Source organism: Gavia stellata, chromosome 8, assembly GCF_030936135.1.
Source record: "Gavia stellata isolate bGavSte3 chromosome 8, bGavSte3.hap2, whole genome shotgun sequence".
Lineage (NCBI taxonomy): Eukaryota > Metazoa > Chordata > Aves > Gaviiformes > Gaviidae > Gavia > Gavia stellata.
The window spans coordinates 2,771,810-2,788,737 of NC_082601.1; the positions used below are offsets into that span (position 1 = coordinate 2,771,810).

General features: G+C 44.5%; 1 protein-coding gene across 1 annotated transcript; it reads left to right on the forward strand.

Annotated features, from left to right (window-relative positions):
• Nucleotides 1-2,134: 2,134 nt before the first annotated feature.
• Nucleotides 2,135-16,458, forward strand: RND3 (Rho family GTPase 3). Its single transcript, XM_059820171.1, has 5 exons — nucleotides 2,135-2,321; nucleotides 2,406-2,493; nucleotides 9,682-9,791; nucleotides 11,361-11,495; nucleotides 14,448-16,458. The coding sequence occupies exons 1-5, from the start codon at nucleotides 2,172-2,174 to the stop codon at nucleotides 14,697-14,699; spliced, it is 735 nt and encodes a 244-aa protein (XP_059676154.1). The 5' UTR covers nucleotides 2,135-2,171; the 3' UTR covers nucleotides 14,700-16,458.
• Nucleotides 16,459-16,928: the final 470 nt, after the last annotated feature.

A 16,928-nucleotide genomic window follows, 5' to 3' on the forward strand; every position in this document is an offset into this window, starting at 1 on the left:
CTCAGAAAGAATATACAGCTAGAGCTGAACCTCCAGAGCTCTATCCCACCTGCATATGCCCGTGAGGCTGCCACGTGTTTCAGTGTGGAGTGGAGGGGAATGAAGAAACAGGATTTTCTGCACTCTGGAGAAGACATGAGAGCATTTACGCAACTGTATTTTTCCAGACTTATCTCCTGTTCAAATATACACAGCTGAACAAAAGAGAGAAAACCAGCTTGCTGTGAGCAATAAGTTTCCTCGCTGCTTATCCACTGTTCTCCCATTCCATCATCTGTCCAAAGAGCTGAAGCCGTGTTGGTGGACAGCAGGGATGGATGGAGACTGCAAAATAGCTGAGACCAGCTTTTAATTTAAAAAAAATGAAAGACAGAAAGTTGGCTGCTCCAACTTTTCAGTAAGGCCTTACAAATAATGCACACACTACAAATTTCAGTGTTTTGCTCATGATTTCAAAGCAGAAACCAAGGCTTAAATTCTTTGGAAAATTCATTAGAGCTGAGCAATTTGACCAGCTGAAGATGTGACACATCGGAACAAAATCAAGAATATTAGCACTGAATTTTGAAATGTCATGCTTGGGATTCTCTTGTCTGTGTCACTGGAGTACCTCGTATGCTCAAACATGCATAAGATAGTAGCGCTTTCTGTTTCAGGATGTTGTAAAACTTTATTAATTGCTCACATTTCAGCCCAGAACTGACACGGAGCTAGTTCGTGACCTGGATGACTCACTCAAGCGATAAGGCCAAAACCCCACCTTCACGAAGGCCAGCCCTGTCTTCGGCTGCGCTAGGCGAAGCTGGCACCTGAGTTCCGAGCAAGGAGGGGAGGCAGGCTCTGCTCCAGCCCTCCTGCCTGCTGGCAGCCCCTTTCCGAGGGCGTCTGTCTGCCTGCCACGCAGAGCCATACGGGAGAGGAGAGGGGCACTTGACGGAGAAGCGTGCTGCGAACCGCTCACAAACCGTCCCTTGTTCGGAGCTGTCACTTCAGGAAAGATTTACCCCGCGCTGTCACAGAATCTGCTGTTTCAGTCAGAGCAGCATTCAGTCCTCTGGTGAACATAAGCCGTTATCCAGTGTTGCTTGGGTTCGTGTCCAGGAAGCTAAAAAAAAGGAGCGCGTTAACAGTGGGGATGTTTTCCCAAGATCCCGACATGCTCCTCACACCCATGTTTTGAGTGAAAACCCCCTCTGCCCACAGTCACTACCACTGCCCAGCTGAGGCAGTCCTGCGGTGCCGCCGAGGCCGAAGCCAAGGGCCTCTCCTCAGCCCGGCCTGTGGCCCTGGAAGGGGCAACCCCCTGAGGGACCCCGGCCTGTGGCCCTGGAAGGGGCAACCCCCTGAGGGACCCCGGCCTGTGGCCCTGGAGGGGACAACCCCCTGAGGGACCCCGGCCTGTGGCCCTGGAGGGGACAACCCCCTGAGGGACCCCGGCCTGTGGCCCTGGAAGGGGCAACCCCCTGAGGGACCCCGGCGGCAGCAGCCATCCTGGCACGACTCGCCGCCCCTCAGGAGGCCACAAAGCCCCGCACGCCGCCGGTTCCCTTTCGTAGCACTGAGATTTATAGACGGCCTGTATAAAATTACCACAAAAACCACCCTTTATTCACGCATCGTTCCTGAGGGTGCCGGCCCCACACCAGGCCTCTCCTTGAGAGGATGACACCGGCCTGCCGCCGGCACGGGCTGACCCCAGCCCTCGGCCGATGGGCCCCGTCCCGGCGGAGCCGGGGGGGACCGGGGGGGGGCGGCCAGGCGGGAGGGGCTCCCCGCGGAGCGGGCGGGGGGGCGGCACCGGGACCCCCCCACCCCAGCGCCCCCGCTCGGGGCTGCGGCGCCGCGCGGCTGCCCTAGGGGGCGCGCTTCTCCGGCGGCCCGCGGCAGCGCGCGGCGAGGGGGCGGGCCCCGCACCGGCGGCGGGCGGTGATTGGCGGATGCGAAGCTATAAATAAGGAGGGGCGGTGGGGGGACAAAGCAGTCTGCGCGGGACCGGCGGGCGGAGCGGGGACGGTGGCGCGTCCCGCGGCTCTGCCACTTCCACCTGGGGTTTTTTTTTTTTCTTCCCCCCTTTTTTTTTTTTTAATTATTTAAATATTTTTTTGAGGTGTGTGTTGGTTTTTTTTTTTTTTTCTTTTGTTGTGGCCGGCCGAGGGACTAAGCCGAGATCAATGAAGGAAAGAAGAGCGAGCCAGAAGTTATCGAGCAAGGCGGTGATGGATCCCAACCAGAACGTGAAGTGCAAGATCGTGGTGGTGGGCGACAGCCAGTGCGGGAAGACGGCGCTGCTCCACGTCTTCGCCAAGGACTGCTTCCCCGAGGTGGGTGCTTCCCCGCGGCGGGCCGGGGCCGGGGCCGGGGCGGTGGCGGTGGGCGCGGGCTGACTGTGCGCTGTCTCCCGGCAGAGCTACGTCCCCACCGTCTTCGAGAACTACACGGCCAGCTTCGAGATCGACACGCAGCGCATCGAGCTCAGCCTCTGGGACACCTCGGGTGAGCGCTCCCCGGGGGCGGGAGAGTGTGTGTGTGTGTGGGGGGGTAAATCGGTGGGGAGCGGCAGCCCCGTCGGTCGGGGGAGCCGGAGACCGTCCCGGCGGCCCCGCAGCCCCTCACGGTCGCGGCGGGGGTGCCTGTCCCCAGAAGCGAGCGGCAGCGGTGCCAGTCGGGCGGCTGCTTCTGGTTTTTTATTTTTTTTTTAAAAATCTGAGGTATACTTGAGCCATATACTTGACTTTTAGGGAGGGAAAAGGGTGTGGAGAGCCCTCCATGGAGCGGTTCGTCGGCGCTGCAGGGGAAGGCAGGCAGGGCAGGGGTATGTGTTCTCACCTGCCTGACTGGAAGGAGCTTCTCTGAGGGGCTCCAGGGGTACCTCTGCTCCTCCGCTGCTGTGGAACCCTGCTTTACCTATAGAAGAGCAAAGAGGTGTTTATATGTGCTAATGGTAAATTACATCAGCTCCCATTCGAGTTCCTTGTGGCCTCCTTAATGCCTGGTTTGGTTGTTTTCGTAAAATACAGTACTTCTCCCCCTGCTTTTGAGAAGTCTTTACAGCCTGGAAAGACTAGGGAGGTAGGCATCTCTAGCCTGCTGAAGGAGCCATCCTTTCTTACCGTGAGCACTGCTTAGGGTCCTCATCCCTCTTCCAGTTGTGCCTTCAGCGGCCTCGTCAAAAACACTGGCTCACATGCCTCAGAGATTGAGGTTTTTGGTGTCTTAGATCTCACGTTAGACCAGGAACTCCTCTAGATCCTGCTGTTGTTAATTGGACTAAGCTTACTGCCAGGGTGGTGAGGATGAACTCCTGAACTTGCCACCTCCGTGCCGGAGAGGAGCATAGACAGCCAGTGAGTCTCTGCTGCGCCATAACTGGGCGCACGGAGAGAGGTGGTCAGGGTGAATGACACCATGAACCATTAAGGCAAGCGTGGATCAACATTAACTCTGCAGAAGTGATTGGAAAAAAAGCTGGAGGAACTTGACAGAGTATGCGAGCTTCTTTAGGCAGGTTGTATAGGTAGCTTTTTAATGCTGAATTTGGACCCAGCGGTTCCTTCTAAATACAAAAGCAGTCCTTTTACGAGAAACGAAAATGTTAATCCCTTTTTAAAAAAGAAGGCGTCCAGGCGGTGAGTTGGCTTTCCTCTTGCTGTTGAGGAAATGACTCCAAATTCTTGCAACACGATTACTGGGAAAAGACAGCCTCTGTGCCCACAACCAGTATCAGCGTAGCTCTGAAATGATTTTTTTTCTTCATCTTATGCCAAGTAAGACTTGCAGACTTCTAGAGTGTGTCTGGTTTGAGCTTTCATCCTGATTACCAAGCTGGCTCTAACAAGCACCATGGAGTAAGGGCTTATTAAAAATTAATAGTTAGTGATGTTATTTTGGAAAATTTTATCTTTTAGTTATTAAAATACGACACGCATGCAGGTTAAGCTGTTTGACATGGGAAGGTTTGGAATCTGTATGTCAAAGGCTGGAGACACCCATGTAATGAAATATTCTGTAGCACTTCAAAAGACAAAAGCAGTGGAAGAAGCATCTGCCAGCCTTTGCGTGTGCGTGTCATCCTCTCAGGCCTGTCCTGGAACCAAAAGAAAATTTGACTGAGTCAGAAGCTTAAGATGAAGGGGCTAATTTGTCTGCAATCTGACACTGGAGAGGAAATGTTTGAAAGATCCAATGCCTGGTCTTACAAAGTATTACTGAACAGTGGATCCTGTGGTTGTGGGACTCTGTGGATGGAGAATTGCCCCTCCGTAAACAGCCCTTCTCACCAACTGCAAGAAGAAACACTACCCTAACCCATTAACCCAGTGCAAAAGCACATCACCAGATAAGGGACATCAGAAGATAAGATAGTGGTTTAGCATTATCTTAAATTCTTGGTAATTTATTTTTTACAAGTCTTTGTCCTAGTCCTCTGCTGAGGTAGAATAAATGTCTTAATGACATTTTTAAAGCGGGACTAGATCTAGGTAACTTAAAAATATGACCGATTAACTGCCAAATACTGATGGAAGATAACGTTCGTTGCAACATGGGGGAAGTAATGGCTCGAGTCATTTGAGGTACTTCAGTATCTCTTGGGAGGATGCTGTTTACCTGAGTTAGATTGCAATATACTGCAGAGACTTGAAAGATGACTTGATCAGTATTTAGTATCCATCTTTAACTCTCTTTAACTGTTTTCTAACTGGGGGCATGCAACAGGCTGCCTTGCAAATTAATTTCTAACTTGAGTTAATGTTGGGGTTTGCATTCCTTCCAAAGGAAGGAAGGTCCTGCCACTTTAAGCGTTTTTTTGCTTACTGAGAAAATGAGAAAAGCTGTAGGCGTTGGTTAAAATAACCTTGTGTTATGGTGGGAACAGGCCCTGCTGTCATGGTTTTGGTTTACGATCCTTTGTATAATAATAATGTGCTTTTTCCTAGAGGACTCTTAAGTACAAAATGTAGAGAGTCATGCAATTGATAGGACATTTTAAAGCTAGCTGTAAATTTATTGGGAAGTTTTTGTTGTATCTTGGATATGCCTGTAGAAATCCGGGACAAAACACTCTCACAAGTAAGAGTGGGATGGGAAGTTTCATTATTCAAATATTTTCTGGTACTGTCTAGTTCTGCAAGTCATTATAAGGATTTAAATTACCCACAGCATTAAGGAAAGCACTTGCCAACTTGAATTTCAATTGGCTTTTGGACTACCAACCCTTCTTTCAAAGCAGGAATGTCTGGTTGCAATCTAACTACACCATAAATTATTCCACTCTGTGGTAACATAGTATGGCAGTCTTGAGCTGTTCGGGAGCTGTGTGCTTACTTTGCTAGGTAGAGTATTAGAAGCTTCTTCAGGCTGAAGCTTCATCTTGTAGTCTCATGGACACTGTGAAGAATACTTGTGTATTAGATGTCTTTGTCTACCACAGGCATGGTCTTAACCTGCATTTACCAAGGTTTTGGCTTCTTAGACGCTTATATTTCTTACTAGTACAACAGCAGCTGTGGCACAGAAATCACATGCTATTAATTAGGTTTACATACCTGTCCCTAAAACATATTTTAGTTTCTTTTTTATTGGTTGAACTGTGGAAATGTGGATATGCCAATAAAATAATTCTCAACAGGGCCAGAAATACTTATGCACTGCTGGGGATTAGCATATAATTAAATCCAGAAGGGCCTTAGAGCTTTAAATCAGGTTAGCTTTATTGTGATTTGAATGTGCACAATGTGTTCAGTGTCTATATAGAAGCATAATATTAATTATAAAGCTTTTTGCTGAAATCTTTCAGAAGACATCTGAAACATACATGAATTAAAGTTACTGTGTTCCTGAGCTCTCTGGCAGTAAGCATTGTAAAGGGAATGTCAAATTTCTTTCTTTGCCTTCCAGTTCAGTTGCAAGTTGGCTGTATTGAGCCATGTGATTTTTTTTTTCTTTCATGGCAGAGCAACAGTAACTAGTCTTTATAGTTTTTTCCTCTTTAGAGGGGAAATAATCAGAATTGATAACTGGGAATGCCAAGTCACCTACGAGAGTCCTGGTTTCTGTTTGAGGTGCTATGAATATTGTGATATTCACGTGCTTGGAGATGACCTGTTCTATGATATTCAGTATACAAAATCACCTGCATTTTCTCCAAAATAGCCAAGGTGGATTTGGAAGGAGGAAAGCCATCAGCAGTGAGTCAGCTACTTAGAGCGACCACTGCAGTATTTGATGTGTTTTCTATGTAGCTGATAATTAGTGAGCCCAAGGGTTTGGGAGGGAGAGTGCTGCTGTTCAACTGTTGTTCTTTCAGTTGACTGGAGTCCAAAAGGCTACAAAGACTAATGCCTGATGGCTGCTTGGTGGTGTGTAAATAGTAAAGTCTTGCCTGTTACTGAGCACCGCTTCCCTTAGGGCCCGTGGGCAAGCAGAGGCTGAGCAGTGCGGGGAGCACGAGCTGCCCAGGTTCAGCTACGTAGGTGGGATGTGAGGCTGAACCTCCTGGTTGGAACTGGTGGTGGCTTTGGGTCTTGCAGGTAAAGGGGGCATCAGCTCTCCATGATCTAGCATCCTAGAGTAGTACTAAGCATCAAAAAATCAAGTATGCTTTAACGATTTAATTCTGTTATTTATTAAGATATCAACATTTAAACTTAAGCTTTGGTATCTTCTGTAGACCAAAGCCAACTGTATTGCTGGTGAGGGGTTTTATTTCAGTTTAAAAGCTGAATTTATGTTGTACTTTGCATGAAACATAAGGTTTTAAAAGTAGTTGAGTCTTAATGTTTAAATTATTTTGGCTTAAATTATTTAAGCTGGCAAACATTAAAAAAGGGGGACTGCAGCTGGAATATACTGCCACCGCAAAGAAAGATGAACTACAGCATTATCAGCAATTCCTTGATAAAACAGAAAAATCATCCGTGTTGTCCTTGACAAAAATGTTTTATTTTGTAGGAAGAGAACCGCAAACACAAATAGGCTTATTTTTTTTCCACAAATACCATAGCTGTAGCTCTCCATTCTCCTTCTGTTTTCTAGGGTTGGCACGGCTTCAAATCTACAGACTAACTTGAAAAAGAGCTAGCAGCCTTACTGGGCTGTGCTCAAGTTGTCTGTTCAGACTTGAGCCTCATTCCTGAGATTCCTGGCTTCTGAGGGTTTCTCTGGGCGAAACGATGAAATGCCAGATTGAATAGGCTCGCACAGCAAGGGCCGTAGCCCCTCTTTATTTGCGCAGTAATAAAGGTTCAGTTATTGCTGTTGAATGAGACTAGGAAATTTCCTTTGTTGGTAACTGCAGCCCGAGTAGTTTAAATGGTTCCCGTTTGTTCTGCCACACATTACCCCAAAGAAAAGGAGGTGTCAAATATTCCTCCTAGCTTGCACCCGAGCAGAAAGACTGCCTATGAAAGTGCACTTATTCTAGCTCAGCATCTTTAATATGAGAGGTTCAGAAGGAAAACCTAAAAAGAAAAACCCTCAAAACAAACACAGCTACAGCTGACACAGTAGAAAGGAGTCTCTGGGCTGGAGGTGGTGACTGTATGTATACATAAATACATGCTGATGGACATATATGGTATGTTGTATCCCTGAAGACTGGTGAGTGAGAAGATAGGTATGTCTAAGGAATTAGTTTCTGGGTGAGGCTTTTTTGAGACTCCTTTCTAGCCAGCAACCGTTTGGCCAGGCATTAATGATCTTCAATCCTGCCCTTGCTTGCCCGAGCCTGGCAGGGAGATGTGCTAGCCAGGCGGTGGCTCTCACCAGCATGCAGGCTGGCGGCGGGGCAGCAGTCTGTGCTTTGGCCGGTTTAATGCTGCAGAGCAGTGCAGGTGGCTAGTTAATGGCACACTGCTTTGTAATTCGCCTGTCCAGGGTAAATAAGTTGGCCCTGGGGCTCTGGGATAAATAACTTTGCCCCGGGGCTCCAGGATGGAGTCACTGTAATAGCAGTGCTGGAGATAGCAGGGGAATAATTAGTAGTAGAAAATGCTTATTGATAGTCGCTGCAAGCAGAGCTGAGCTCAAAGGAACAGTTAACTACCGGTCAGCTCAGCTCGTTTAGATTTCTTTCTAACATGTCATCTACTGCTGAAGACAGCTAACTGTTTTTTGAAGAGCAGTTTTTGACAGCTGCCTCTTTGTTAGATTGACATCATTTATGAAGATGAGCGTTTGAATAAAACAGTCTTGTTCAACAAATTACCTTCTGCTACCTAGTTTGGTAATGCTTCATTCCCCATGTGTTACTCTTCATTTCAAAAACAACATTCCTGGGATTCTTGACTCCTTCCTTCCAGTATAAGCTGTCCAACTTAAGTCATCTGCGATACGTTCACACCATTCCCCGCTCTGCTTTGTGCAGCAGCCTGAGCTGTCTGTCAGTTAAAAACTTGAGGAATTTCTCTAATCCAGTTAATAGTCTGCTCAGCCTCTGAGACCTTACAGCCAATTAGTTCTAGATAGTTGGAAAATTGTTGATATAATTAGCTGATAACCCCAAAACTCTAGAAAGCTGTATTCTTGTTGCATATGTTCTATGCTGTATCTTAGGTTCATAAGGGAAAAATACAGAAATAAGACTATATGACTAAGAAAATGCATTTTAAGTTGCAGGCATGCATTTTAAAGCCCAAGCCCTTACCCTGTTGGACCACTTAACCCTTTAAGTACCCTTCGAAATCAGAAATGCGTTCTCCTCAGTAAGTGAACCTTCAGCAGAGTTAAGGCCAAACCGAATGGTGGCTGAGTGACTGGAACTTCCTAGAAAAAGATTTTTTTTTTTCCCCCCAAACCTGCTACCAGATGATAAAAATGAGATTTCTGACTCTGGAGATATATTTGTAACTCTGCACATCGTGACAATTCTTAGGGAAAACACTGTATCCGTTAAGAGCTCTGGAAGTAAAACATGCACAAAGGGCAATGTTGGACCTATTTCTGTTCCATCAGATTACTAGATTAGCTTTGATCTTTTTTATGTTTAGCCCATAAAACAAATTTTTATCAACATTTATTGCAAGCATATAGTGGTTTACAAATTGGTGAGGCTTTTTGTGACCGATAACTTGCGTGCCTGCCTACGGGACTGGCATTCTTTCCTGCTGGAGTACTGCAACAAACGCTTTTATTTGAAGCAAGAGTTTCTTCTAAAAATTTATGATATCCATGACAACTAAAGATGCTTTTTGCACTTGGAACTATTTGTTTTAAATTAAATGTTAGAAGAATCAAAACTGATTTATTTCAAAAATTTCTGAATTTTTTCCATGAATGTGCAACTGTGACAAATCTGCTTTGAAGAAGCCTTTTCGAGGTTAAGGATTTGCTTTCAAAGTCAAATTCCTGCAGGTTAATGCTGGGACTTAAACTTGGGCTGACCCGATTTCCCTTCCCTTGTTCTTGGGGGCATCACAAGCTTTTGGTAGGAGATGGATCACTGGGGTGCCATCACTCTTAGTTACTTGGGAAAGCTGTTGCTTTTGTAGGTGAGAAACAAAAGGGAAGTGGGGAAATGAGCAACTGCAGTGAGTGTTTGGGGAATACAGTGCTGTTGAAGAAAAGATGGGAGCTGGGTGCTATTAGAGCTTCACTGAAAACCTTTCTAAACTTTTTGAATAAGTCTGAATGACTGCAGAAAGTGAAAAATATAAACTAACAAAAATGTTGTTTGTTTCCCTGCAGGGTCTCCTTATTATGACAATGTCCGCCCGCTCTCCTATCCAGATTCTGATGCTGTCCTGATTTGCTTTGACATCAGTCGGCCAGAAACTCTTGACAGTGTGCTAAAAAAGGCAAGTGTTCGAGAAACATTTGAGTACAGAACTGTTTGAATAGCATGTCTTTAAATATTTGAAGAGCGGTGTTGTTCCTACATTGGAAACTTCAGTTTGTTTCTTTTAATGGAGAGATGACAGCGCCGTGCTCTGCACTGCTAGAATTTGAGATCATTTGTTTGAAAGGAATGAATGTTAATTGAAAACAAAAACTCCCTAATGGACGCTCAGGGGTGAAGTAAATCTCATTCCTCAGCCCTTAGACGGCAGTGAATTGTTTAGGGTGGTGTGAGGTACAGGGCTGGGTGCAGCAAGAAATTCTCTCACGTTATATTCATACAACAGACAGGATTGAGAAACTTTGCCATGTTGCAAAGACAGTTAAAACGTGCCTGCCAAGTGTTTGGACTTTTGCCATGGCTTTACATAATTTCTCAGCCTGAAGTTAGAAGGAGCCAGTGACAAATGCCTCTGGAAGCCACCAGAAGACCTAGCAGTGGCAGAGAAATGCAATCCTGCACCAAACTTCAGAATTTTTCACAACTCAGTGATCCGAGATTCAGTGCCAGACTTTCCCTGAGCTAAAACATTGAATTTTGATAATCAAGGTCTGTGTTTGCAGGGTGGTCCTGGTCCTCTCCTTGGTCACTGGGCATGACTCAAACTTAGCAGTGTTGTCTTCAAGGCTTAATGACCTGAAGTTCCTGGGGTTTTTTTCCCTGTAGCTGGGGCCAGTGATTCTTGTGTCACTGGAAATAAAGTGGCATACAATGCTCTGAATAGTCTACAGAAAATACTTCAGACTATTCTCTCAGCTACTAACTGTGCCAACAAGCATCTAGAGCTGTCTTTTTTCTTTTCTGTCCCTGATAATGTTGGTTACTATCCTGTTGTTTAATTCTGTAAGAGATTTTTCTTAATATGCTTTTAAACCCAAATGATACTCTTAAGTTTTAGGGACTGTGTGATCTGTTCAGATTGGAAAATCCGGGAAATTTTTGGCTTTCTTGTGTTCTCAAAATAACCACGTAGAAGGGGAAGAAGCCCAAGGAATCTATCACAAGTTCTGTTTGAAGGGCTTATTACTGGTTCACAATAGCTGAACCCTTGACAGATTTGTGTAGTTTTAGGTGTGAGGCTGTAGCCATGAGCCAATATATAGCAATGCTTATTTTGTGGTCATACAAGACCTGCCTCTGTAGCTCCATCTTGAGGAGCCATTGAATGTGGTGACACCAGGTTTCATTGGCTCCTGTCTGCAAATGGTGTGGCTGGGTGTTTACCGCTTGTGAGGAGCGACGGGTCTGCAAACCTTTACTCATGTAGGTAAACAATCTCAATTCATTCCCCCTTGATTAGTAAGTCAGTGGAATTAATGACTGTATGAGATTGTATAAGATTTCATCCTTGACCAGATTCTGCTGGAACTAATGCCTTTAGAAGTTGGCTTGAAGGTAGATACAACTATTACATGAGAGTATTTCCACATGAAATGTCATGACTTATTAAACTTCATCTTGTATCTATTGCTGCTTTGGATTTAAACATTCAACTACTTGAGTATAATACTAACCTAAAATTTTACAGTGGAAAGGTGAAATCCAGGAGTTTTGTCCAAACACCAAAATGCTTTTGGTTGGCTGCAAGTCAGATCTGCGCACGGATGTAAGCACACTAGTGGAACTTTCCAATCACAGGCAGACACCCGTGTCCTACGATCAGGTATGTGCCACGTCCTTTGTTGGACTTCGGGGTGGAAGATATGACTCTTTTCTGTTGTTGTAGCCATCTTTATGATCAACTTCTCCCCTGTTGACACAAGTGCATCTTAGAAGTCACATGCACATACTCTGGTAGTTGCTGGAGGTGAAGTTGAAAACTGTTTTGAGTAAAGGCAAAGCCTACCCACAGATTGGATGCAGCAGAAAATTATGCAGCCCCACAATGCATGCTTTAAGCATCATAAGATTGTAGCCTTACTGATTGCAAAGAGCCTCTTAAGTGAATTGAAAATAAACTTACTGCTTTCTTGGGCCTACAGAGGCCAAAACAGTAACTGAGATGTGACATGTCCTGTTTATTTACTAATAAATTGGTGAAATATTTTGTTCAAACTTAAGATTTGAATCTCATACATTTGACTTTAGCGTCATGACAGGCATTGCATATAGTCTGACCCCTTAAAAATCCTATTTCCTGAAAACATGTTCTGTGAAAATGCCTTGTAGCTCCCTCTGAAGGTGGCCGCAAATCCAGAAAGCATCTTAATACTTGGCAGCAGTTCTCTGCTGCTGGGGAAGCGAGAAGTTTGGAGCCAGGCATCAGGGGATGGAGGAACAGAGGTGAAAGGGAAGGGAATCAGGCCATGGGAGAGGAGGAGGTAGAGAATGGGAAAACTGGGCTCTAAGGTAAACTTCCCCTTATTAGTCACACATGTATTGTGCATTGCAGCTGAATCACAGTGGTGGTTTGAGATACACCTTGCAGGGTGCAAGAGTGAGAATGGTACCTCCAGAAGTAACTTTAGCTAGTGTATATATCCTATGCTATCAAACAGTTTTTGATGTTTCATCCACAATCTCAGGTTTTCCAAACCAACAGCTCCTAATAGGCAATTACTAATAATGCAGCCTCCTACAGCATGTTTAAATTTGAAAATGCAAAGATACCATAAACTGAGTATCTTGATTAAAATATGGCATGGAATGTTGTACTGTGAGGGCTTCTGCTGCTTATGGCGTTTTTCTATGCTTCACTCAGTAAACATCCATCTCAGACAATTTTATACGAAACTAAATGTAAGGTTTTTACCTTAGTGTAAAACAATTCAGAAGTGTCCTTAAATCCTGCTTGCTGGGGAAGATGTCATCCTGGTTACAAACTACCACTGTTGCATGTGTATATATTCATGCTGTTCAGCCTTGGAGCTGTAATTTTCCATGCTATTTTTCTTTGGGTATTAAACTTGGAAGGAAATACTGTCTGCACTTATTACATACACAATTTTATATCTTACATTTTTTACAGTACTTCAGTAAAATCACCAAGTCTCACCCCTTTCTGTAGACAGCGATCAAAAAATATGCTGACAGGTAGATTTGTCCCCTGGAATTGCAGGTTCACATCTCTTCTGGAATCCCAGCTTAGCCTGTACCCCTTAGGTACAGGAATCAACTGAAGACAAAGGGCTAAGCCAAAGCTATTACTTGGCAGCCAAAGGGAAAATTGTACATGTTACAGGGAAGCCCATACTTCAGCAAAATCCCATAATTTCATCTGTAGTCTACATAAGCAAAAGCTTAGACTTGAGCAATGGTTGTATTTCTTGTGGTTGCCAAATGTCTGGTGGCATGAAGCAACCCAATGCTCTCCTGCACTAGTTCTAGGGAAGGGTCCTCTGGGGTCGAGTTACACAGCTTATTTTTAAATTCCATTGCCTTGCTAAGTCAACATGGGATCAAAGAGCCGAGTGGGGTTTTCCCCATTCCTCTTAACTTCATAAGGAAGTGTGGGGAGGATAAAGCCAGTTAATGGTGACACCTTGCCTCCAGTATGCTAGCCAGTTTCCAGTCAGCTACACCTGAGCAAACACTTCTGAGGCTCTAAAGTATAGGCTAGGCTTGGTTAGTAGGAGTCGAGATGTTTAACTGTGGGGAGGGCTTGTCCTACAAACTAATACTCCTTTATCAGCCATTCCCACTTACAACTGATAAGATGGCTGCATCACTGCAGTGTAAATAGTGCATACTGAAGACATGGGTCCAAACAGATTAGTGCCATCAGCCTGGCACTAGAGCAAAGAGGAGGGGTTGGACTGACTTGTGCCTGTATCTTGGGCCCATGGGTATGTGAGGAGTGTCACGTCAAGGATGTGGCTGGATTTCGTAACTTGCTAAAAAGATTCATCCCTCGGAAGTGAAATTCCATTGAAACAACTCCATTTTTTTGCACAATGCTGTATTGTCTTCCAGTAGCAAAATCCACAACAGGATACCGGGGTATTGTCATCTGCCAGAGTCACGTGTTTTCCTTGTGCTGCTGGAACAAATATCCCTGCTTTGATTTTTAATGCACTTAAAGTAGGGCTCGTGTAACCACTAATGTCCTTTTTTCTTTTTTTGCGTGTTCCCTAGCTACAAATTGATATAACTGTCCCTGACTCAGAAACCCACAGCACATTTCCCTATGAACTTTGCCCCCTTCGTGGAGATGTAACGTGGGCTGTGCTCCAGGTCAGGGGCACGCTGGCTAGCCTGTAAGGCAGTCAGAATACATTTTCTCTTTGGAGATAGCAGGCTTAAAACTGGAAGCTGCCAGGTCCAGACCTTTCCCATTGAGCACGTGATTCATGGATGCAAGTTAAGGTGTAAGGGTGAAATTGCTAAATAGGTCCTACTAATACTCTGTAGTTGTTTGCAGGTCACTGAGCTTATCTTCTCTCTTCCAATTTGTGTTTATCGGCATAGGAGATAATGCTTGGATACTTGTTTCATGCATCTTGGAACCAAAGCTCTGTTTATTTTGCAAAATTAGCTGCTGGCTGTAGTGCTAGAGCTTTAGCTTTGGTTTTGACAACACACTGTGTATGGAAAACAGCGCTGAAAAGTAATTGTATGGTTTGCTTTGGCTCTCTGTGGAAACTTGGTATTGATTGCATGTTCTTTTTTCCCTTAGGGTGCAAATATGGCCAAACAGATTGGAGCAGCTACATATATTGAATGCTCAGCCTTACAGTCAGAAAACAGTGTCAGAGACATTTTTCATGTTGCCACCTTGGCGTGTGTGAATAAAACAAATAAAAATGTTAAACGAAACAAATCGCAGAGGGCAACAAAGCGAATTTCACACATGCCTGGCAGGCCAGAACTTTCCACAGTGGCGACGGACTTGCGAAAGGACAAAGCAAAGAGTTGCACGGTGATGTGAAGGACCTTGATTTCCTGGAGAAAGGAGGAAGAGAGCGTCCGGGAGGGGCGGAGGCTTGATGAAGTACACCGCCACATGGTATTTAATGAGGGCTTATGCCAGTGCTTTAATGGAGACTTCACCTCTTGTGTGAGACTGTACTTAGGAACTGAGCAGCGAGAAGAAATGGCTGTAAACGAGGTGGCATCAGGAAATGATACATTGAAGAAAATGCCAAAAAAAGGGAAAATGTTTGAATGTGCTGAGAAGAGAGGGTGAATGGGAAAATAACACTGCAAAGAAGAGAGATGTCATTGACAGTGCTTATTTCTTTTATTAATGCTCTACTCCTGGATGCTACCACTTTGATTTCATTAAAATAATACTTTTCATGTTTTTTTTAAAGAAGACATTATTAATGTCCTCCTCATTAAGGAACTACCCCTGTGACCTTATAGTTGGTTTTCCAAAGGATATGATCTAATTTTTGAGTAGCTCATCGTTAAAATGGAGAGTATACTGAGGCCTGTGTGTCACTTAGAGGAAAACACTGTATGTGAGAAGTCTGGAGTTTTGCCTTCCCGCGGCAGCAGCGCAATCTACATTTGAGCACGTTGGTAATGAAGACAACCGTTTGAGATTTCCCAGTATTGTAGGTGCCCTCGCACCTTTTAATTAAATGGATCAAATTGGGGTGTGGGGGCAAACTACCTGCCCGTTGCAGGACTCTGACTTCCCATTCCTCTTTGTGATTGTAATTTAGAGTGGAAATGATCTCCAGTTCTGGTGTACTGTATGGGTATGTTGCTGTAGGTTCAAGTGAAAGGTGCTAAGAGCTATGATGACAAATGATCCTTAGTTTTACAACCGTGATAATTTGTTAAGCCTTACTGCCCATCTGGGGAAGCCCCGAGGCTCCTCTGCTTCTGCTAGGAGTTGCAGAGCCAGGTGGATCCTAGGATCTAGCCCTCTGTAAATGCTACAGAGTGCTGTTCTGTGATGTGGTTCACTGCAATTATCTTTGCAAAAAACCCAAGAATCTGTGAATGAGCCAGCAGAGCTGGGTTATCTTTTGTGATGCTCTGATTTTTGGGGCAGCTGTCTCTCGCTGCAGACTGCCTTTGCTTGTGGTGAGGAAATGGGGTCTGAAGGAAGAACTGTGACGCCTTAAGGGGTCCCCAGTGGAAACTGGATACTGCTCTTAGTCTTTAGGAGTAATATATACGTATCCAGACAACAACCATGAAACATTGGTGAACCAGTTAAGTCAAATTCCTTTTTGCTCACTGAATGCTATTGTTACATTAAATAAATGGGCCTTTAAAATAGTTTGCAACTGTTTACTGACTGACTTAACTTCATAGCTTCTCTCAAAAGAAGGATACTGTAAGCTCTAACCAGTGTGGCTGTCGCTTGTTGAGGACAAGCGTTTTGTTCCCAAGGGTAATGCTTCATTTTTGAAGTGTTAAAGCTGTGTTCACGTTAACTTCTGCAAAGGTAAAGGGTTACCATAATTAAAACTTGGTTCTGTGTGTTCCTGGCACTTTGTTTCATTCGATAAAAGAAGAAATAAAAACCCCCACCCATTCCGATTATTTCCCGCAAAAAGACATTTTTACTACCATAATAAGCTTTTGACTGATGCAACAGTGCGCTTAGGGCAGTATTACAAAATAGCTGGTAAGTGCTTTCTGTATTTAAATATTGTGGAAAAAATAAGTTATAACTGTTATAAAACAGGACATTCATTACTTTTTTTAATTGTTGAAGTCACTTTGTATGTTTGGTTAATGTTTCTGCAGTATTTATTAAAATACCATTTTTTTCTTTGAATTAAAAAACAAGTAATTGACTTGTAGTGGAAATGGCCTTTGTGTGTTAGTTCATTAATACTTGTGTGTTTTGGACATAATTGTACTGAGCTACAGGCCAGGCGTAGCTGGGAATTGGGATGTGATCTGGGTAGAAATCAATCTTACCCTCACAACAGCCTTTTGGTTCTTTGGTGTTATTTTTAAGTATGTACTGTGGGTTACTTAGCTGAACTGTGTTTCCCAAAAATGACAGAGGCAGAGGAGACCGGAGCAAGCAAACAAAATCTGGTTTGCTTTGCCTCTAAAGCATTGAAAGCTGCTTTTTCAGAGGTTTCATATATTCAGGTTGTTCCTAGGAATGGTTCTTTGCTGCCTTCTGTGAGTTCAGCAAAGGCAGACTTCCCTAACCAAGGGACAGGCCTGGTTTCTGTCACTG